General features: G+C 33.6%; 1 protein-coding gene across 4 annotated transcripts in view; it reads left to right on the forward strand.

The window, feature by feature from the left end:
* Positions 1-24,441, forward strand: part of EPHA7 (EPH receptor A7) — a 163,204-nt gene that overhangs the window by 114,788 nt on the left and 23,975 nt on the right. For 2 of the 4 annotated variants that reach the window (XM_061207598.1, XM_061207599.1), the window contains exons 6-7: positions 18,465-18,589; positions 21,420-21,603. In XM_061207598.1, coding sequence (XP_061063581.1) covers positions 18,465-18,589; positions 21,420-21,603 — 309 coding nt within the window. The remainder of the gene's footprint in view (positions 1-18,464; positions 18,590-21,419; positions 21,604-24,441) is intronic. The other 2 variants (XM_061207600.1, XM_061207601.1) reach the window with 1 other exon arrangement.

A 24,441-nucleotide genomic window follows, 5' to 3' on the forward strand; every position in this document is an offset into this window, starting at 1 on the left:
CTTTAGTATGCTGGGCTTGTAAACACAGTGGGGAATTTCTTGGATATTGATCTAAAGCAATAGGTGTTTATAGCGTAATACAGTGGTACTCTACAACTCTTTATCAGGGTCAACTTTGTCATTTGGCAACTTAACCTAAGAACAAAGAAAAACCTTTTAACACAAGTTAAGAGTGCTGCCTTTACCTGCCTTTTCTTAAATCACCAGTTTTCCAATAAAAAAGTATATGTGCTATTGTTTATCTAATGAGTGTATCAGTCTGGCCATAGATATTTAAAATACTAAGGTAATATCAACAATATTAGGCAACATGGAAAACAGAGGTGTGGATATTGTTGTAAATTTATTTTAAAGCATCTTTAAGCAGATGCATTGCTTGTCCAAATGTCAAAAAACCTTTCAGTTTGTTCCACAAACACGTATGAGGTACCTGCTTTGTGTTTGGTTCTGTGCAGTGTCTGGGGATGTAACCAGGAACACATACAGTCCCCACCCCAGTGGAGCTCATGTACTATAAGGGAGGAAGGCATATAAACAGGTAATTCCCCTAGTTGAAATATACACCAAGTACAGAGAAGCTGAGCCTTCAGTTGTCTTGAAGTTGTGGGCCGGAGCTTACCAGCAGGCTAGGACATGGGTTTCCATGTAGAAGAAATTGAGTAGCCATAACTACGGAGTCATGAAATAGCATGAACTGTTAAACAAGAGAGAGATTTCCCTGTTAAACAAATTTGAAGGCATTTTGCAATCCTGGCAGATAGGTATGAGAAGGAAATGACAGGTAAGTGATGCTGGAGAAGTAAACAGAGACCAACCAGGACAGGCCTTGTATGCTGTGCTCATTTTATGACAGCTATCATTTATTCTATACTTAGTTTGCTAAGCATGTCCTATCTTTTCTCATTTAATACTTTAGGTATCTCCTTAAAACTTGATATTATTACTTTGGAGAGATGAGAAAACTGAGGCACGATGAAATGAAATAATATGCCCAAAGTCACACAGCTTAAGTACCCAGCACTATGATTCTTAATTGGGAGCGATTAAAAGCGCTTAGAAGCATCAGAATAATAAAATCAGAATGTTTTTCAAAGGTTATAATAGGTGTTATCAAGAAGTGTTAAGGCCATCCATTCACATAATTTAAAATAATAACAAACCAGTGTATTAGCAAAGACAATTCCCTCTTATCAGAAAATATTACAGTTTATAATCAATATTCAGAATTTAACATATAATAATTTATTTAGTAAATATCATCCTTACATCAGAATTTGTTTGCATGGATGATTTCACATTTTGTAGAGCATTTACCAAGTCATATTCTTTATTAACACACATAATAAAAAAAAGAAGTAAGATATAATAATCGAATAAGATTGTGCATCTCTGCACCTGAGCTGTGCATCTCTGCACCTGATGCCTGAATATAGTATATCCCCGTGGATCTAAAGTAAAATACTCAAGGTTTCAAATATATTGTATTTAGAATATTTACATTAAATTATAAAATGACAGTTTGCACTAGAAGAAAATAATGTCAGTGAACCGAATAGAAATGTTTTTTGTTGTGCTGTTTTGTAAAGTCGATTTGGCATGCTTATTTCCTCTTTAATTTCTTTCTTTCATAATAATACTAACAGTTATTGAAAGATTGCTAATTGCTAAACGTGTATGTGACTCACATTTATTATCTTTTAAAATCTCTGCAGCACCCATATCATTTCAGTTTTGCAGATGAAAAATTATGTAGTTCAGAGCAGTTTAGCAACTTGAGCAAGATGACATAACTAATAAATGGCAGAGCTGGGATCAAATATTTTCTGTGTGACTTCAAAGCTTGTGAAGTTCGGGGGTGGGGCATTTTTATCAATACATTTTCTTTCCATTTACTCGAATTACTCATATATACATACAAAACAGTGCCCAGTCGTATGTTGTGGTGAGGATGGAGAAATCAAATTTAGACTGATTCGAAAATACTTTTCCTTCTAACTCTGGGGAATAATGAAGTTACATGCCATGCATGTGTGTATGTATGCACACGCGTGTATGTGCGTGTGTAGGTGTGTGTGTGTGTGTGTCCTCAGTGGCCCAGTGTCCTTTTGCACTGTACCTAAGGAATAATCTACAGTTTTTTTTTTGATGGACCAATGGGCAGCTAACAAATGATTCTTGTTCCTTGAACATATAACCTGGTACTCTGGCACCAGAAAATTATTCCTTGTCTGTTATTTAGTGGTAAAATATTAATCTATTCTGCAACTTTTATCAAATACTTTATTTGGCTGTGTGGTTAGATGCTTAATGATAATTCTTTTTTGTCTTTGACTAAAAAAACAAAAACAAACAAACAAAAAAAACCCAAACCATAGAACACTAGAACTCTGTTAAATTCAAATGTTCTTATTTTAAAATACTGTAGAAGGAACCTTCCATTCAAAATAAATTCTTAATAAGCACAAACCATACAGAATCTGTCTCTCACTTTTCATTGATATGTAACACAAAATATGTTACACAAGTGCTTTTGTTTGTCATCCAAGACAATTTACAGCAGAAATAAGAGATGTGTTCAGAAATATGATGGAGTTTTCCAGAGAAGTGTGCCACTGGACAAATTTTATTGCTGGACAAAAGAGAAAATGCACTCATCTTAAAGAGCAATTAAGCATTTATTGGTCAGTGACTTGCAATTTTAAGTGAGTATCAGCAGGTTAATACTTGCAACATAGACAGTTAGAATACATTTCAATGTTAACGTTCTCTGCCTGCAGTTGCACTTTTCGTTTTCTTTTGTTTTATGATGGTGAAAAGTCAGATTTGTATTAACCAGGAAGTAGAATTACCTTAAATGAATTATTCATGCAACTTTCTGCCAGGTTCCTAGTCATAAGATACCAGGTCACTGGGCATTCTGAAGAGCCTGGCTCTAGCATTGAGTGAGGAAAGATTGTTATGTGCACATGTAATGGAAGGTGCTCAGAACCCGGCATTGCTTCACTTCTCAGAAAACAGAAGTTGCTGTTGAACCTTGGTGCTGGTTTGTAGGTAGTCTGTTGATTTAAGACAAAAGAGATCTACAACTGCGTAACTAACCTAAAACTAAGAGAGAGAGAGAGAGTAGGGAGAGAGAAAAGAAGAAAGAAATTCTGTGTCAGAGGAAAATTTTAGATCAGAATTTTCTTATCAGAATTTTGTAAGCAAAATGGCCTATGATGAAAATAGTCCCTTGAAATTAGACCTGGCAAATTGACCCACAGAGTTGAGGAAAAGTCTAATGCTATTTCTCATGTATTGGCGATTGTTTGAATAGAAAGCTGAAGAGTTATCAATTTCATACCTTTATTAAATATAGAGTTTATTTTTAGAGAAGATGCACCAATAAAATTTCTGAGACTGCCTTATATCAATGAGAAATATCTTTAGTGTATAAGTCATTTATTTCATAATACTTTTCTGTAGTTACCACATTTGGAAATCAGTAGTGATAAAATTACCAAAATATGTGGGTCATAAAGTGCTTTTAATTACAGATATGAAAAGTTTGTATATGAGTATCATTATATATATGTGTATATGTATGCACATGTTCATATATAGGATACATATGTATTTATATTTAGATACTGTAGATGAAGAACTATAGTATTTTCTTACATGAAAAATTACCTCGAATAAATATTAAGAAGATATATTTTTTATATGTATATAAAGTGTGTATCAATTTTTATAAAAATAATTTGTTCTTTTATAATTTTCAAACATTTTGCTTTTTTATCCCGAGCAGTTTTAAGGCCAAAAGAATAGGCATTAACTAAAATCCTTCTTAATGATGACCATTTAAATAAAAATTCAGGGAATTGAAACTAACATTTTGATGGGCTTTGTTTTATTAACAAGTATATTATATATAACCAATGTTTTTATGTCCTATGATTTTATATCTCCAAAATCCTGTGCAGACACACAGAACAAGATGTAATGAGAGAACTTGGTTGCATTTGGAAATTTTTTTAATAAAATAAAATAACACCTCAGAATACCATAAGCCAAATTATGCTTATTTGAAAGAATAGTTTGAATTCATTGGTATCAGAATTTATCTTACTGATATTGATATTTTGAAAATTACCAAAAATTAATAACTGACTTTTAAGTTACTCTAATATAGGATGGTTTCACTAGTTTGTTTGTCTTTTTTTTTATCATTTGGCATTTTGTGATGGTTCTCCCTTAGAGAATTGCAATAGATATTGCAAGCAGTAGTCAAAAAAAAAACAGTCTGATCTTAAGGTATGTATTCAACTTCGCAAAGTTCTGAAAGATACTTTCACACTTTAATTTGAGAGAATAATTATCCTGGAACAACAACAAAAAAATTTGCATCCTAGAGGAAATTTTTAGATAATTGAGAGCTGTACTTTATACGTTAAACCAGAATTTAATATGTACCTAAAGGCTGGGAACTGTGATAAATAGTGAGGACATTTTGTTGTAAAACCAAGCATGTCCCTCCAACCTTATGGAACATACAGTGGGGGAGACAGACGTTCATCAAATAATTATACAAACGCATGTCAATTTCCACCTCTAAACTGCTGTAAATGGAAATTTTCTAATTCCATGAGAACACAAATAGATTGGGTTGTATTCAGTCAGAGAAGTTGGAAAAGATACTCTAAGAGGAACAGTCAGAATGATGTTTCACCTCAGTGTGGACAGGAGTTTGTCACAGCTGAGGAACAAAAGGAATATAGGAGCACAGAATGGGGGGATGTTTATACATGGTGAGGCTGGAAAGATAGATGGAGGTCAAACAGTAAGCTATGTTAAGGTTTTGGTCCTTATTCTAAAGTCATGGAAAGCCAATTTTTAACAGCTTTCATTAGATATAATTTGCATACTATAAAATTTACCCATTTCAAGTGTATAATTCAATGATTTTTGGTAAATTTAAAGAGTTGTGTAATCATCACCACAATAAAATATTAAAGCATTACCATTACCCTAGTAAGATCCCTCCTGCCCATTTTCAGTCACTCCCCATTCCTACCCCCAGACCTAGCCAGCTAAAAATCTAATTTTCGTCTCTATAGCAGCGGTTCCCAACCTTTTTGGCACCAGGGACCAGTTTCATGGAAGACAGTTTTTCCACCGACAGTAGGGGACGGGGATGGTTCAGGCGGTAATGTGAGTAATGGGGAGCGGCAAATGAAGCTTCCACTCACTAGCCTGCCTCTCACCTCCTGCTGTGCGACCCGGTTCCTAACAGGCCCCGGACCGGTACTGGTCTTCGGCCCGGAGGTTGGGGACCGCTGCTCTGTCTTTCTAAACATTTTATATAAATGGAGTCATACAATGTGGGTCTTATGCATCTGACATCTTTCAGTTAGCACAATGTTTTTTGAGGTTCATTCATGTTGTACCGTATAGCAAGTCCATTCATTTTTATGAATTGAATATATACTGAATATATACTGTTCCCTTGTATATATTCCATTTTATTTGTTTACCAGTTGATGGATCTTTAGGTTGTTTCCACTTTTTGGCTATATGAATAACATTGCTATAAACTTTCATGTTAATGTCTTCATGTGGACCTATGTTTTCATTTTTCCAGCATAGACAGCTAAGAGTGGAATTACAGAGTCACATGGTAACTTTATATCTAACTATTAAAAGAATTGCCGAACTGCTTATTGAAAGTGGCTGTTCTACCAACAGTGTATGAGAGTTCTAGATTTTCCCACATCCTTTCCAACACTTGTTATTATCTGTCTTGTTGATTGTAGCCATTCTAGTTGATATCAAGTATATAGTATCTTAATGTGTTTTTAATTTGCATTTCCTTAATGACTAATGAAAATGAGCATCTTTTTATACAACCTTCAGGAAATTTGACTTTTGAATGAGGAGAAGTGGCTTGCAAAAGGAAAGAAAAGAATTAGACAGACAGATAGAGAAAAACTAGAAGAATGTGTCATGCGAGCCAAGGATAAAATGAGGAAAAGTTAACAATATTAATGCTGTTGAGAATACAAGAAAGATGAGGATTGAGAAAAGTACTTCACTGTGGTTAGATGAGGGCATCGGTGGCTTATCCAACCAACTGGATGGAATGAGGTGGACTGAAGCCAGACTAGAGAAGGTTGGAGCATGAATGGGTTTTGAAGAAAGGGAGAAAAAGAATCTAGACAACTTTTTTGGCATATTTGGCTGTAAAGGGAAGAAGAGTGATTTCCTGGCAGATGGAAGGGGATATAGGCTTGAGAAATAATTTTATTTGCATGGGAGAAATCTGTAAAGTCTATTAGGCAGAATCCAATGGAGAGGAAGAGATTGGTTACATAAAAGAGAAAGGGTAATTTGTATGTAATAAATGTATCCATTTACTTAGCATGTACTAAGTGGCTAAAATATGCATGGTGGTGTGTTCCTTGCTAGTACTGTCAATCAATTTGAGACTCTCTATTTCACCTAGGAATTTCTCGTGTCAAATGGCTAAATGAAATAATGTCATTAAAAGGTGTTCTTATAAAAAGTTCTCTTTAGTTAATATGTTATTCATGCTGTCTAGTAAATGGCTTCTCTCCAGGAAAATCTGTTTAAATCACCTGATATGACCTTTTCAGACCTGACCATTGCACTGTTCAGGTTTTCTACAGCCATCTGGTCCTATAAGAAAAAGCCTTACCTGAAATAACTCCCCGATGTGACCAAACAAAGAAAAAAATTTTTCTCACTTCACTCTTAAACTTGCCAGATAAAGATTTAGTGATATCATAAATATCTCTCAAGTCCCAGTTTACATAACCTTACTTTTTATTCATGATCTGGCGCCTTCACTTAGGAATCTGAATCAGTTTCCTTCATCCTTTCTGTTCTATATTCAGAAGAGAAATTAACTGAGGAGGTTGGAAGTGTAGGAATCAAGTTAAGTGAATGATCTCCCTTTCTCTTGCTATTGGGAAGATGAGGGTGGCAGACACTGCTGGTTTCCTCCCTAATATCAAGTTCTTTCTTCTTCTTTACTATCGTTTTTTTAGGGCAGCAGTACACCCAGCTTAAATTTTAGAAATCCATGTCCAACCTAGGGAATAAGATGAATGAGACAAAAACAAAAGACTGCTAGAGCTTGCTGGAATAGTTGGCTTTCCTTATTTAGACCTGGAGCATTCCACACTGCCTTTTCATTGCAAGCCTGCAACATGGATATGATTGCTGTAGCAGCGGCAATCGCAACGCATTGCAACCATGAGGGAAAGGCCAGGAGAATCATCTTTACATCCTTGGGCCACTGGACAAAATATAGCAACTGCTCACCTGTGAAGTATATTCCTTTTTGCATGAGAAAAGTAAAAAACAATTAAACCCTTGTTTATTTGGGTTTACTTACTTGCAACCAAACAAACTCTTAGAAGTAAGCAAACTTTTTCTGAAAAGGACAAGATAATAAAAATTTCCTGCTTTATAGGACATATTTTCTCTGTTATAATTCCTCACCTCTGATATTTTAGCACAAATAGCACCCATAAGCCATATGTAAACAGATGGATGCAGCTGTGTTCTAGTGAAATTTTATTTACAAAAACAGGTAACTAGCCAGATTTGGCCCAAGGCCATAGACCCCTGCTCTAACTGATAAAAGGTGAAACTAGGGACGTATTGTCCTTGTATTTATGTTCTAGTTAGTTATTGAGATGGTTATTTCCTGGTGGCTGGCGACTATTTAGGAATAAAGTCAAAACTCCCTATAAGGAAGATGAGGGCAGTGGCAGAAGCCTAGTAAATATTGATCAGTTTCTGTCTCTGGCTAAGAGACACCAGAATTTTGGCAGGATTCTGGAAGATTTTAATTCTTGTATTGAAGCACCTGTATTAAATAGTAATAGCAAACACATTTTTTTCATCCTATTGGTTTTTCTGTTTTCCGTAGTTACTAGTACTGAAAGAGAATTGTTTTTAACTCATTTTCTGAACAAATGTACGATATTTTAACGACATTCTGGGTCAAAATGTGTTTGTTGGCTAACCTGGCAATCTAAATGCTTTTTTTGATACTGATTCTATGGAAAATGAAGTCCAAGTTACAAACAGCTAAACTACAAATTAACTTTTGGAACCAAACGTATTCATAAATTGGTAACTCTCCCTATATATAACTATTTAATTATAAGCCAGATTTTCCCAATGTATAAAAGTGACTCTTTGGGTATTAATTGGCTACTTTAGGAAACTGCATTAATTTTCTCTTGGTACTAAAATATTATTTAGTAAATTAATGCCACATGGCACCATCGGCATTATACAGGTTTAGGAAATTGAAGGCAGTTTTCATTTATGCCTGACTTCCTAGGCAATAGCAACAACTTTAAAATACAAGCTGCAATGCTAGTTGAAATGTATTCAGGAGACTCTATTAAACTACGTACTTAGTTTGTAGTAGGTTCTTGAAATAAAGTAATAAATCTTGACTGGTGTTGAGAACTTATTATTAAGCAATGTGAATCTCTTAAGTTTATGCACTTCAGAGATGAAATGTATTCAGAGTACCTGGGGCAATTGGGATGATAACATTTTTTAATTGCACATTTTAAGTGAGATAATTTTAACGAGTTTTGAGATACTTTAGGTTTCTTTCTTTTTCTGTTCCTTCACCTTCTCCTTCTCCTCTTCCTCCTTGTTACATTCTTCCTCCTTTCTTCTTTTCCTTCTTGAATAATCAAACTTATAATAGAATGGAGAATTAAAATCAAATTAGTTGTGAGGAGCACTAGAGTGATGATTTCTGCAAAAAAATGTAAAAAAATAAGATAAACAAAACCACTAACAAAGAACAATAGCTGCAAAAAAAAATTGTTAGATAATATTTAAGAAAATAGATTGATTTGGATACATACAAGTTTTAGGTAGGCCTAGAAAAAATACAGTCAAAAATAATTCATACCAGAGTAGAAGACACAAGCAGGAAAAGTAAAATAAAAAGAAACTGTAAAATGGAAAAGCATGAGATTGATAGCAGCCAGAATATCATGAAATTGGCTGTTCTCTTCAACCGTTATCAAGAACTTGGGATAGAGTAAAAGAATGGTGTAACAGGGAACTGTCACACTTACTTTTGCTGTATTATGTTTTGTATTGTATCACTTTAAACACATTCATATCTCTTTGTAAACAGATATACCCTCAATTATATATCATGTAATAAAGTGGCTTTCAAAAAAATTTTAATGTATTTATTAAAAGTAATTCATAGATGCACGTTGTATATCTGTACTTTGGTATATTTATACACAAACACTCACATGTGAAACAAACATTTTATGAAACCATATCACTATATGCAGTAAACTCAATTTTTATGGTTTCATTCATTCTTTAAAAACTTTGGTTGTAACACATTATACTCATTTTATGATGATGAGAAATGGTGGTGTACTGGAAAAGGACTTGGGGGTTAAAAATGCAGTGTAGTCACATAGTAAGCACACAGCTGGCATTCAGTAATGTAAGTTTTATTCTAATGGGAATTCTGAATATACATTATTAATGTCCTGCTTCAAGGCAAATCTCATGTCTCCTCTTTCTTTAATATTCTTTCTATTAACAATGTTCCTCTTAATAAACAACCTACATGTTATTTAAATAAACGCTATACTGCCTCTGAAAAGTAAACTGAATCTTTGGAATTCCAGAATGTTATAATATACAGAACAATATTTTAAACATTGTGTAGATATTTAAGAAGAGGAACTAATGAGCTTACTTAGCCACATAGTTATATATGTAAATATTAGTATATATGTTATTACATAATTTAAGAATCATTCATATGTGTTCATGATACATATAATAGTATATAAATTAAAATTATTTATCTAAATGAGGGACTACATTCATCTCATATTGTAAGGAAGTATAGTTACAGTATATCGAATAAAAAATTTAGACAGTCTGTGTTTAATATAAATTAATAGAAAGAATATTCATGTTGTAAAGAATGTAAATAGATAACTATGAAAATTATAATTAAAGATAGCCACAACACAAGGATTTGGACTAAATCAGCGTTTCAAAAATTGTCGACTGGTATTACAATATTTTTGTGATTGAAATACAACATGATTCTCTATTTATAATAAAACATGTTCCAAGGTCAAAGAAAATGTACACAACTGAAAAGCTTATTCTGATGACATGTCAAGGAGGTTTTGGTCATTAACAAATGTGTATACACACACATGTATATCTTATTCTTAATAAGGGTTTATTTTCATTATTGAAAAGGTCTGATTGTGGGCTATAGCTATCCCATACTTCCTTATAAATAGTTCATCATTAAAGTGAGACTATAGTCACGTAGTTGACCTTATAAATAGGTAGCCTTTAGCTCTAAATTCATGGAAAATTAGAGATGGAGTCAGATTACTTGATAGACCACATGTGAAAGTATGTGTTTTTTTTCTAAAGCAATCAAAATATTAATTTCCCTACCACCCAAAATAGAAGAGATTGCTTCATCTGTATTTTTCTCTCAACTTAATATGTAATATTTTTAAAAGAATGTGTGTTGTTGGACCTCTTCCCGTTTTGGTAGTTATTTCATTTTTTTTACAATGATACGTTCCTTCTAAATGACTTAACCTTAATGTCTTTCTGTTTAGCTGGTATATATAAAATAGAGAATATAAATTATGGAAATTGGTCATTTCTAAATGATTGAAATTGAATAAAACCTGTCAATATTTAAAAGCCTAACATTTGCTAGCATTTATTATAGACAGCCCTGGAATTCCACATTAAATGACAATTTATTTTCCTGCCAAAGCTTCAGAGGAATTGATCTCAGGCTTAGCTGTACAGCAGCTTCATCTGAGGACCATTTGAAAAATAATGATGCCTGAATCTGATCTCAGGATCAGAGTATTCTGGAGTGAGTCCCAGGCATCAGTAAGTCTAATACAGACAAACTAAGTATAGGATAATAATAAATATACATATATATATATATTTCTTACCATGTCGCAGGAGTGGTTTTAAGTATTTAACATGTATTTATATACTGATTTCCAGAACAATTCTATTTATGAAGTATGCACTTTGATTAAAGCTATTTTAAAGCTGAGAAAACTGATGCTCAAGAAGTTTGGTTCCTTGTTCAAGATTGCACAATTTGCCAGTAAACGCTGGAACCTAGGTGCACACCCAGTAGACTGGCTTTGAGCCCATGCTTTTCAGTCCTTCGCTCTACTGCTTCTCCAAATGTCCTGCCTTCAAGGAGCATCAGAATAGCTGAGGAGACAAACAACTATGAAATAATTAAACATTACATTGTGTAGTACTGTCAGCAAGGGAAATAGGATTTTGGGGAAAAAATAATAAAATAATTCTGTATTAGCCGAAGCAGAGGAAGAAAGATTCAGTGAGTTGTAACTTTTTTGTGGAGGCCACTAGAGAGAAAATCATGGATCCAATCTTGAACCTGGCTCTGTTATTATTTAAGATAATAGGAGAGGACTATAGTTATTTATAGGCATCTGGTCAAATATATCAGTAGTACATCCACAGAATGGAATACAACACAGCTGATTAAAGAGTGATGCAGATATGTATGTGTTGAATGATACAAGTTATAAAATACGAGACAAATGAAAAACATCAGGGTTTTGAACTATTAGAATAATATCATCCCTGTTTTTAAAATATACATACTTTTGTATATATCTAGACTATTTCTGTGAGGATACCAAAGAAACTACTAAAAGTAGTTGCTTTAGGGAAGGGTAACTTTGTGACATGGGAACAAGGTTCAGAGGAAGTCTCCCTTTTCACTATATTCTCTTTTGTACCGTTTGAATTTTGTTGCATATAACATGCATTTGCCATTTTAAAAAAAGTAATTTTAAAAATCTCTGCTCAGATTGACCTCTTCTGGTATCTGCAGGTTCTAGGACTACTACCTATTGAGTAGATCCCTAAGGGTCTTTTCATCATTATGGCGCATCATGGATTCTCAACACATGCTAAGTGTGTGACTTAGCTTTCCTGCTTCTAGTGCCTGCTCTCAAGAAGTGCCAGCACCTAGAATTATTGCAGCGTAGTTGAAAAAATATAGGGATTGGAATTTGAAAAATGTGATTGAATCCAAAATCTGCCCCTTTCTGAGTGGATGCTACTTAATTTCTGTAACCCTTAGCTTTTCCACCAGTAAATAGAACAACACTACCTACCTGTACGGTTGTAGTAGGGAAGAAAGGAGATATATATATATATATATATATATATATATATATATATATATATATTTATAGCAAACTGTAAGTTTATATAGAAATGCCACCATGCCCTGCATCGAGTAAATGCCAAACAAACATTTGCTGAGTAGAACTAAGCTAGTAAAAAGTATTAACTGTTGATTGAAAAGATAGGTGACATGTATGACTCAATATCAAGGGCTCCTTAACCCTGCTGGATTGTCACGTTAGGTTATCATTTAGTTATTCCTCTGTGGGTAGGACTGGTGTGAATAATACAGCTAGTTCTGGGCAGCTGCCTAATTTATACCTACTGTTTTTACAATATTCTATTTTATTTACATCGATAGTTACAATTACATTGTAATTCTATGAAAATGCAAATGCACCTGGAGTTACAAATTAACCCCCTCATCAATTCACATTTTACTCAGTACTTAAGCAGAGATGAGCAGGAGTCCAGATATGTTTTTAGAACCAGTTGCCACAGTGGCTTTCTCCACAACCCTCAGCTCTTTGCCCTTTAAAGCACTTTACATAGACTTTCCAGGAGGTGCGAACTCCTATTGTAATCAATTAAACATTCCAAACAATTGGTTACTAATCATCTGATGATGACAGAGGAAACTTTATTTTCAGAAAGATGTATTAGCAGATCATTTTTGCAAAGATGTTGTGACTGTTGCTTTAAAGAACAGCGCTATCCTTAGTTGATCAAGTAGCAGAGTAGTGACGTTTGTTGTTCTGTGAGGAGTGTTATTACCCTACTGAAACGATATTGACTTTACTCACAGTATATACTTGACTGGCACCCCAATCACGATGCTTTCTTTTTCCTGCTTTGTCAGTTCAATATCATTCAATTTTTGTTATAGAACTTTCAGATCTTATTTTTTACCTCTTATTCAAGTTGTCTTTTCAGTAATTGTTCTTAAATATATTTAGAAATCCATTCTGTGATATGTCTTATGTATTATATTGTGTATTTTACATTTTTGAATAAAACATCATCATTCTAATTGGTAGGTGATAGCTAGCAATGCAAAGAGCATAATTTAATTTTGAGAAAGATCCATTCATTTCCCACTGATTTTTTCAACTGCTTATTATAGAATGAGATTTATGTTTGTTTTAGCCACAAATCATATTTCTCTCCAACCAAAAACAATTTGACAGGTATGTATTGCAAATGGATTGCTCATAATTCCTGCAGACTCCATTGCCCTTAATCCCTGTGCGTTCATTTTTAGATAAAATTTTATATTTATTGTTCATGATATTATTACTGACCCTTTTTTGTTCACAGCCAGCAAATTGAAGTTTAGTGAGATCATGTTAGAATTTTTTACATATTCCTAAATACCCTAAAAATTGAATTGATATGTTACATGATACTCCACTGGATCATGTATACTTTTGGTCTACTCTTTTGTTTTGGAATAAATTTACATGTGTTTTTATACGTTTGTCCTGTAGTGCAAAAATGAAACACCTACGGGGAAGGGTAAGAAAGCTAAAAGTTGTGTATTATAAAATCCTAAACTCCTAATAATACACACATTTGTTATTTCAAAGGATGACAAAAATGAACTCCATACTATAAAGCAACAAAAGTGTTCAATAAATGTCTATTATTCTATAATTGTCAGATTTGCATTTGATTGTGTTCTAAAGATTTCTTCATTTTCACTTTTTGTGTTTACCTAATGGAAATCTAATAAGTGTCTATAGATGTAACAACTTGAGGTGTGTGGTAAAAGGTCATTTCATACTTGTTGACCTATCTTTCCTGATTGTATTATTTAGAAATACAAATATTATTTTTCCACTCACCATTCTTTGTTGAAATTTAGTGGGAGAATTTATGTAGTGAAAATAATGACTAGTATAAATAAATTACTTTTAAAATCCAAAATCAAATTCATGAACTTCATTGAAGTACTACCACAAAAAAAAAAAAAAAAAATTCTTCCAAATGTATGATGGAGATTTCTTTTCTATAAGGCATTGTGTTTTGAGTCCTAATCAAGATCAAAATTCCTTGATTCCATGTTATTTCAACATAAATTTCAACATATCGCATTATTAAACTATCCTATCACTAACCTTTTTTCATAGACTTTGTTAACCTGTTTCCAGTAAGTCTATTCTTTCTTTACTGTACGTATTAGTTTTCTATTGCTACCATAAATAGTTACCACAAAAACTTCAAAACAACACTCATTACTTATCTCCCAGTTCTGTGGGTCAGAGGTCTAGGCACGGCGGGGCTCAGCTGGAGCCTCAATTGCCAGCCTCTTGGGCTGAAGTCAAGTTGTCAGATGGGCTGGGCTCTTATCTGGAGCCTCTGGGGAAGATCCACTTCCAACCTCATTGATATTGTCAGAATTCCAGGCCTTTGTGCTGGTAGCATTGAGGTCTCCGTTTCTCTGCCTCTGTCACCTAGGGCATGTCTTTGATCCTTAAAGGCTGCCCCCATACCTTATGTTCCCCACGTGACTCCTCCAGCAGTGGCGGGTTGATTCCTTCTCATGCTTCAGATCTCTCTGGCTTCACCTTTCGCAACATCTGTCTAGCCCTGGCTGGAGAAATCTCTCTGCTCATAAGGACTGGTGTGATTAGATTGGGCCCGCTTGAAAAAGTCCAAGATAATATCTTTATTGTAAGGTCTATCACCTTAATTACATCTGCAGTGTCCCTTTTGCCTTGTAATGTTGCACATTCATACATTCTAGAGATTAGAGTATGGAGTTTGGAGGGCCATTCGCTTACTATATTATGTTTTAAAATTGTCTTTTTCCTCACTTTGTGCTAGGAAATGTTTCCATACATATAGGTAAGCTTAACATTTTGGGGGGCATAGGGTGGGGGGGAATGGAGCCCTTATGAGTACATTTCATCTTGTAACTTAAATATAATTTTTGTACTTGAATTTTAATTAAAAATTGATTAAGATCAAAGATCATGCATGAGTGCTTGAAGCTCAAAATCTTGAAAATGTTGACTGGTTCAGGTCTGTACATAAACCCACCATTCTTACTGATTATTTTTCAATTCAAAGCCTCATACCAAACGATCCTAGCCCACAAATTTACCTTTTAGCTTGTTATTTGACTTTTGCTTTTCTGTTGCATCAACTTTCTTTTTATACCGTTGAGATTTACCACTTTAAACCACAGAAAACATTTCTGTATTTCCTAAGATCGTCTTTCACTGCCATTTGTGTAGACTCCAGATATGTCCCCAATAATTCTTGAAAATATTTAAGGGCAAAACGTTCCATCTGTTTCTTCAGTTGAAATTAATTTTTATAGCTGAATATTTCTAGAAACTTAGGTGAGAAATTAATCTGTTAATCATTTTTTAGAAACCCTACTACAAATTCATGTTTAAAAACTTGCCTCTCTGAATTTGTTTTCTTACATTTTCCAATGCAGGGAATTTACTATTGTCGGTTAGTATTTATTAGCTTCACATTAATTCCAATTACAAAAGATTTTATTTCACTTTGATAATTATGAAAATTATAAATGTCATAATACCTTATGGGTTGTTAAGTATGTATATGATTTAATTAGTTGTATGCATATTCTTTTCAAAATGAACTTCAGATTGTAGTTAATTGAATATTTTGGTGTAAGAGCATATTCTTAGTGAAATTGTTACAGTGTGATTAATTTAGCAGATCAAATATATTAACCATAGAAATCAATGTTTTTTAATATTTCTTTCAATTTTACTTTTATGTATAACTTTATCTGCAAATCATGACTGTTAGAATCTGATTAGCTTAGAGATATTTTTGTTTATAAACTGTATATCTTATGAGTTGTATATTCTCTATGCCTGAGATATTGAAACTCAAGGGAAAATATTATCAATTTTTATGTACCAAAGTGTTGTATTTGAAGGACATAAGGTAGGGAAAGATTTTTCCTACATGCAATTTATCTATTCTCAAGGGCCATGTGCTAGTACTTCTGTCTCTGACTCTTTTAAATGTGTGGCTTGATACAGTACTAGCAAGGGATAAATTTTTAAAAATAAGAAATACACAGGAAGTCAGGAGTATAGTCGCTGACAGATATGGCTCTTTGTACAAAAGAGGGAAAATACATTGTAGAGTACTGCACTGCTAGTGCTGTGTTACGGGCTTCAAAACACTGTACATTTCAAATGTGTTTTTTGGCATCTTTCCCCCCATTTCCCAATTACCATCATTTTATTGGTAAAAGTTCTTTTTCCAGGATGAGTAATGAGTTTAATGTTAATGTGTAACTTGCAGAAATCATGTCTCATACTATACTTAGATCTTGCTGCAACATATTAGAGCTAAATGAGGTACATTTATACCCCAAGTCTCTGCCATATTTTGGAGGATTCAGTGTCTCGTCTCCCTCATCTTGCTGTTTAGGGATAGGAACTAAGCAAAGTGTTTTATAGTTTGACTTACACTGAAAATCACATTAAGCTATGTGTGTTGTTCAAAGAAGACCTTGAGATTGGCACCTACTAGTGCTCCCACCTATTTCCATTTAACCTGTTTCCAAATGGCACACATCATGCCGTAAACCCTGATCGGAGACCCAGCAGCCTTACTGAGTAATTTATGTATTGACTATTGCAGTATTCTCACCTGTGCTGCATTCTGTTTTTTACTAATTAAAATTAAAATACAGATTTTATGAATGGCGTTAAGTAAATTAGGCTATTAGAGATTACTGGCTAAGTAGAATCTCATCTCACCATTAGCTGGGGAATGTGTTTCCCAAGGCTATGGCTTGGGGATGCAGCTTCTTAAACCACACAGTTGGCTGAGATGCTAAAAATGTTATGGGTGGAGAGAGAAATTACTTTAGAAACAAGTTGTTCTTCACTGCATATATCCAGGTTTTAAAAGTCATGGCAAAAATAAGATTCCTTATTAGAAATTGGCTTCATTGGAAACGTATCAGAAACGCATTTAGTCTGTAAACAGTCTGTTGAGAACTTCAGCTGCATGCCCCTAAAGGGAAAGTTGTTCCACTTAATCTGCCCTAGTTATGCTTTTGTTAGTAATCTGAGAGGAAATGGGAGTCATGCATCTTCCAGGTCCTTCCCTCAAAATCGTCAAGCCAGACAGCAGTGACAAATGTTTTTCTAGACGTTGATGTAAGAAAATATTAAGAAGTAGAAGAAACAAAATAAAGCCAAAGGGATAAATATCAGAAGCTTGCTTAAACAGCTTTAGACCCATATAATTGCTTTTCTGTCAGCAGGATTATTAACAATTTTGGACATCTGAAAATTAAATTAACAGCCTGAAAATATTTTACAGAATGAGATAGAGCATGATGCATGAAACATAATGACCCCACTGAAATTCAGCCAAGCCAATGCAGCTACTCATTTAGACAGAGAAGATAACTAGTTAATCGTCACGGAACAAATTAGACAGAGCAAATTAGTTTGCTACATTCCACAGTCTTAGCTACCAAAAAGAGTATATGCCACTAATTAGGATGAAAGAACTCCTCTAGCATGTTATTATCTGTATATAGAGAGAAAGCAAAACTGTAGCTTGAATTGCTTCTATCAAAGCTTGGAGCCTAGGTTACGTAGGTATAAATTACATGTGAAAGAGTGTGTGTGTGTATGTGTGATCATGCACATATTTAAGTAACAAAAGCCTTAGCATTTTCTTGCACCTTAACCTAATGAAGTATAAAACACACACACGCACACACACGCACAGACACACACGTGAAACATAAAAACATTTTTTTAAAGTTTGATTCCTTTAATTGAAAATGAAAGTAGCCATTTAATATACTTTATCTGGCACAGTATTAAGTTATTTGTTTCTTGTAAAAAGTGTACTGCTGTTGCGTGTGAAATAAATATTTGGACTTAGAAATCATATTTTGTAGCCTTAATTAGCATTCCTTTGCTTAATTGTCATTCTCAGCCCCATCATTTCCATTTTTCACTAACTTGAACAATGCTATCTTCTGCTGTTTGCACTTTAATTTAAATTTCTATTAAGGTTTATGAACAGTAATAAGGTCCTGTTTGAATATTCATTAGCTTCTGAATTGTGAGCTATGAAAAGGTGCTTTCTTTTACCTTAATGAAACTGGCACAGCATGGGACTGATCAGTTGTGACATTTGATTTGAGGCATCCAGTGAATTTTCTCATTGTTTATTGACACATCTTGTCCAAACAGCTCCCTCGCAAGTGAGCGGAGTAATGAAGGAGAGAGTGCTGCAGCGGAGTGTGGAGCTTTCCTGGCAGGAACCGGAGCATCCCAATGGAGTCATCACCGAATATGAAATCAAGTATTACGAGAAAGTAAGTGCTAAGAACAGCTGAAATGTACAACCATGTACGATGCTCGGTGTGTCTTGTGTCATCCTACTGCACTGTCGACTAAAGCTGGTCATTATAACAGCTATTTGGAGCTACTTCAAAATAGATAGTTAACTTTAGCCACTTTTAATAACCCTCTCCCTGAATCTCTGGTTCATTATTATAATGATAGTTTCTGTGTATTAAGTTTTTGTGTTGTACAGATGAAAATATTCCACTAGTAGTATGTTTAGGTATTCAAGTTTTGACGTCCTAATGATTAGATGTAGGATGTTTAGTACCACAGAAACCACAGGGCCCAATGTGGTATTTTTTTTCCCTCTGTGTTTTCGAAAATGTTTCTTTTAGGGTGTCTGTTTGAGCCCTTGATGATTTATTTTATGTATGTGGTTTCGGTGATAATGACGTGGCCTCAAATAATTTTGTAATTTGAAAAAATAAGAATATTTTCTGTAATAAATGTGTAGTGTTCTCCGAACTTCAGAATCAGGTGATGATATTTCACTCCTTTAAATTCCTCCTGAAATTTATTGCATATATGTGGTACTAATTATGTCTACTACTTCTTTATACCCTTCTCTCCATGAAAAAAATAGCATGGCTAAAACTCAAGTACTGCCCCTTTAATCCCCTATAATGGCTAAATTTTAGTAAATAGTGACATATCTCAGTGTATGAGTGCATTTATTTCTGACCCATCTAGAGAAAGATAGACAGACAGACAGACACAACCCTGTTCACAAATTATTTTCTAGGCTGTACCTCTCAGAAAGACCTGATTCAGGGTTTGAAACATGGAAACTATTATTATTACTAATAGTAATAATAATAATAAGTGTTACTATTATTGACTTAAGTAGCTGAAGTACTCTAATATACATAACCATTTTAACCATTTAGACAGAATTTCAAAATGGAAACGTAAAGCTTTGGAAATATCTGGGGACTGAACTGACTTGATTGAATCGTTTAAATGCATACAGTGCCTTGGCAATAGACACTTTTTTTCCATTTTGATGGAAAAACAGATAGTTTAAGATTAGTTTCAACGTTCAGATTAAGTTTACAATATTTTTACTTGTTATTTCCTTTATGAATGCGTAACTCCCATAGCCAAAGTTACATTTTTAAATACCTCATTTTTGTACCAGAGAATACATTTCTTGTCTCATCAAATGTATTTCTAAGGGGATCCTTGTTTTTAGTGTTGGGTTTGTTATGTGTGTTTTCCTGTGAACTCTGACAGTTTTAAGTCCCTTCTGAAATTACATCAGATTTCAAAAGCAATGGGATACATTTTAAAAATATAAGTTAGGTGGTAAGTGAGAGTAAAGTTTCTTACAATGCGACACAATATTTTGCAAATCCTTGCTCTGGAATAAATTTGTTCAAATAGTTACTTTTCTATTTTACATGACAGAAACAGTGTATCTACATTCACTGAATTTTACAAATTACAAAATAATCTTACAAATAATACTATTGCTTTATAATGTATGTAAGCCTGTGATCTAATGTATATATCATTATGTCTTCTAATATCAGTTATACCTAGTTCTTTTGTTTGAGGTAAATATATATTTATAATATCAACTCTCATTTTTATAAATGATTATAATGAAGACAATTACAAGTCAGCTTCACTAAATCCAGTTTAAGTATACATTGATTTACGCTTTTGCAAATATCATCGTGAAGGTAAATCAAACAACGAAACCAACATTTTCAGATTTCACTGAATAGCTTTATTTCTAGACACAGTTGAGTGCAGGTATTTATTATTGAACAAGTAAGAACCCGTCTAGAATTGTATATTTTGATGAGTAGTTTTTATAACTTTTTTCATAAACAACACATTAGAATCATATCAACTAAGCTTTAAATTTTTATTCATTTAACTATTGTTTAGATGGAGTGTTTTATATTCTTGATTTTTTTAATTATTCCATTCTTAAGCTTATCATATGTAATATGATAAACACATTTTTAAACTCTGCAAGCCTCAGTTTTCATATCTGAAAAATGGGGAAATTGAACTGAGATGTTTAAAATATTGCTAAATCATAAATTATATAATACTTTAAGTTTTATATTTAAGACATTAACTTTTATATTAATAGTTTTAACTTCAAATATTCCATCAAATGCTATTTTGTAAAAGTGGTTTTATTCTGTGAGAAATACATTTTTCTTTTTTTTAGCCGCACTGTGCGGCATGCACGACCAGGGATCAAACCCGTGCCCCCTGCAGTGGAAGCCCAGAGTCTTAACCACTGGACTGCCAGGGAAGTCCCCTGAGAAATGCAATTTTTAATGAAAACAATTGATATGTCACTATGCTGGTGGTATTAGCTAAGTTTCTTGATTTTATAGATTTCCATAAAAATTTTTAGCCTGTGGCTTTTTGCTTATTGAATAACATTCAGGAACAGTATTAAGAGAACCACATTATGAAGTGAAGACCTCTACTAAACTGTAGATTTTACAAGTGTACTTATGTCTTGGTCAAAAGGACATTTGATTATATTTATGGCTAAATAGTTCTTGCCACTGTGCCCTCTACCAACAAAGCAAAGGCTCAAAACATCATAAATGTTTTTAAAAAATTATTTCTCTTTGAAATTTATAGAACAAAGGCATGTGCTCACATTTACATTTTATATTATCTGAGAAGCAACTCAGTGTTCCAATATTCCACAGGGTACAGTGTAACCTTTATAAAAACAATGCAGCAAATTGAAATAAATTGCAAGAATTGGCTGTCAATTGCCTGGTTGCAATCACAATTAAATATTCCCTGTATTGTTTCTAGGATCAAAGGGAACGGACCTACTCGACATTAAAAACCAAGTCCACTTCGGCCTCCATTAATAACCTGAAGCCAGGAACAGTGTATGTTTTCCAGATTCGGGCTTTTACTGCTGCTGGTTATGGAAATTACAGTCCCAGACTTGATGTTGCTACACTAGAGGAAGCTACAGGTAAAATGTTTGAAGGTAATTACCATCTTTGGTTTGGATTCTTACTCTCTATAACTCTGGCATATTTTTTTTTCAGTACTGGGGGCGATGATTTAGTTCAAGATGATTTTTACTTTTAAAGGTGAATGTATATGCATATGTATATATATATTCTTTGTAAAGGTTATTCAGAATAATAATTTAAAATTTGCAGTTCTGTGATGTATACCCTTGTGACTTAAATTAGTTTCTTTAATACAAACTGGGTTTATTTTGAAAAGATGAAGTCAGAAACAGAAGCAGGACTTGTTCAAATGTGTATTGATATGGACTGTTTTGGTAGACCCCAAAATGATCTTACTCTAGTTGTCAGTCAAAGCTGCCCCCAAAATGAAGCCAAATGAATCCAGGAAAACCCCCACATGAAGCCGGAAACCCCCAAATGAAGCCAGGATGTACACCAGGGTGGGCCAGAGAAAGGTGGTTTATAATAATCATGGTTAATTCAAGCTACTTACCTTTTAGCAATGATTTCAAAACTTGCCATTCAAGAAGAAGATCTTAGACCTTGTCATTCTGTTTATTTTTGTCATCTTTTTTCATTTTTATGAAATACTTCCAACATACTAAATGACATATTTAAAGTATATGTGAAATATTAAGAATAATTAATTGAATATCTCTGTATCTACCACTCAGCTTAAAAATAGAACATCAAGAAACTAACACACCATTGTAAAGCAATTATACTTCAATAAAGACGTTTAAAAAAAAAAATAGAACATCAGCAATATCTCGAATCCCCTTTATCACTTTGTGTTTTATAATGCAGCATAGGAACATAACAAAAATACATGTGTCTATAGTGTATCACAAATAAGCAGATGTATCTTAGGATGCACGTCCCAGTCTACTGTCAGAGTGCAAGTTTAGAACAGCTTGAGTACCACTGCTGGTTGTTATTCAGCTAGGTTGAAGCCTCAGAGTGTGTTTCTGTGTTTTGGAAGTTTTTGATTTCTCTCGCTATTACTCAGACTCAAGGTTCACCCAGCTGTTACCTCCTCCTCTCCTTACCAATCTAGTGCTCCTGTGGAATTCTACACAAATATTAGCTAAAAAATATTATATGATTTTCTTTTCTCAATTTTTAATAGAAAATTTTTTAAATAAATTAAATCAATACAATTTTGATCAAAGAGTTATTTTGACTTCGGGAGAATATTTTTCTAGCTCTTTTAAAAGGTAGAATAAATTGGTAAATTCTTTTGCATTAGCTATTGCTTATTAAGTTTGCTAACAGTAGTCTTTTTTCAAAATATTTTGTTATATTTTTAAATTAAGCAGTAACTCTCAGAGCCTCAAATAATAAAACATATGTTGAAATAAATTTGAAATATAAATCATTTATATAGAATTATAGACACAAAAGTCATCAATTGAAAAAGATTTCACATAATATGATGTGATAAACTTATTATCATTATTCTTTGTCATCTTTTTTAAATGGAGTGTGTAAGATTAAAACTGAGAATATCTAAGTTCAATGGCCCCCCAAAATTACAGTGTTTTACACTAATATTTCAACATTTAAACATTTGAGTGGTCTTCTGTTAAATGTGTTGCAGTAGTTTTTCATTTAGACTGATCTCTTGATATTTTACTTGGTAATTTCTAATATAATAAAACAATTCAAACTATGTTTTTTTTCATATTCTAATGAATAGTTCAGACTTAAAGAACCATCAATCAGCTATACTTACCCAAACATTCTTTATCAGTTAAAGGTTTAGGTTTGAAAACTTTCAAAAATGAGCTTGTACTTTTTCCTGACTTCGTAAATTAAGAATATTGGGTCAAACTACTATTTACTAGTGCTGAGGTTCATAGATATTATTTTCATTATTTAAAAATGAAGTAACTAACCCTCAGAGAAATTGAGATGAAATAGTAGAACATGAATGAGCACATGAAGTTAATGTTAAAAATGAATTTTGCATTAGAAAGGATTTGGTGATTTTTTATCATCAGAATAGTCTCTCCACTGGAAGGTCAAGTTGATGAAAGAACAATCCATATCTCCTTTTCTTACTTTAGTCTTGCCAGCGCCTAATATAGTGCTTGATGCATAGAAGGCAGTCAGTAAGTAAGCAAGAAAGGAATACCTCACAGTCATCAAAAAAACGGATTATCAGGGTCAGTCGGAGCTAGTAGACATATTCCTGGTTTCACATTTCAGCTCTGCCGTGTCCATTTGTGTGACTTTGGATGAGCTACTTCTCTGTGCAAAAGTTGCTAGGATAGCAGCACCCAACTCTCAGAGTAGCCTGAGGATTAAATAAGTTAATGTACCCAAAGTGCCAAGTACAGTGCCTAGCACACAGTCTTGAATGTCAGCTTTTCTTATTTAGGACAGCCATTCTCAAGCCTTTTGGTCACAGGAACTCTTACAAGCTATTAAAAACTATTGAAGATCCCCAAATAGATTTTTGACTATTTGGGTTATATTTATTTATGTCCACCACTTTAGAAATTAAAACAGAAAGTTTTAAAACACAAGTATACAACAACACACATTTCATTAGCCATCAGAGTGATATTATCACGTGTCATGTAAGTTCTTGGGAAACTCAACTGTGCACTTGTAAGCATGTGAGAGTGAAAAAGGCAAATAACATTAAATGAAAATAGTGTTGACCTTGCAGATTCCCTGGAATGTTCCTGAGGAACCCTCAGGGTTTCCCAGACACCTTTTAAGAACTACTGATTTAGCACACGTTACTGTGCTAAGAATTAGGGAAGTACAGAAACACATGACACATTTGATGCTCTCAGTTAGTGAAAGAGAGAAACTTGTACACAAGTTCTGACCGTACA

Source organism: Eubalaena glacialis, chromosome 12, assembly GCF_028564815.1.
Source record: "Eubalaena glacialis isolate mEubGla1 chromosome 12, mEubGla1.1.hap2.+ XY, whole genome shotgun sequence".
NCBI lineage: Eukaryota > Metazoa > Chordata > Mammalia > Artiodactyla > Balaenidae > Eubalaena > Eubalaena glacialis.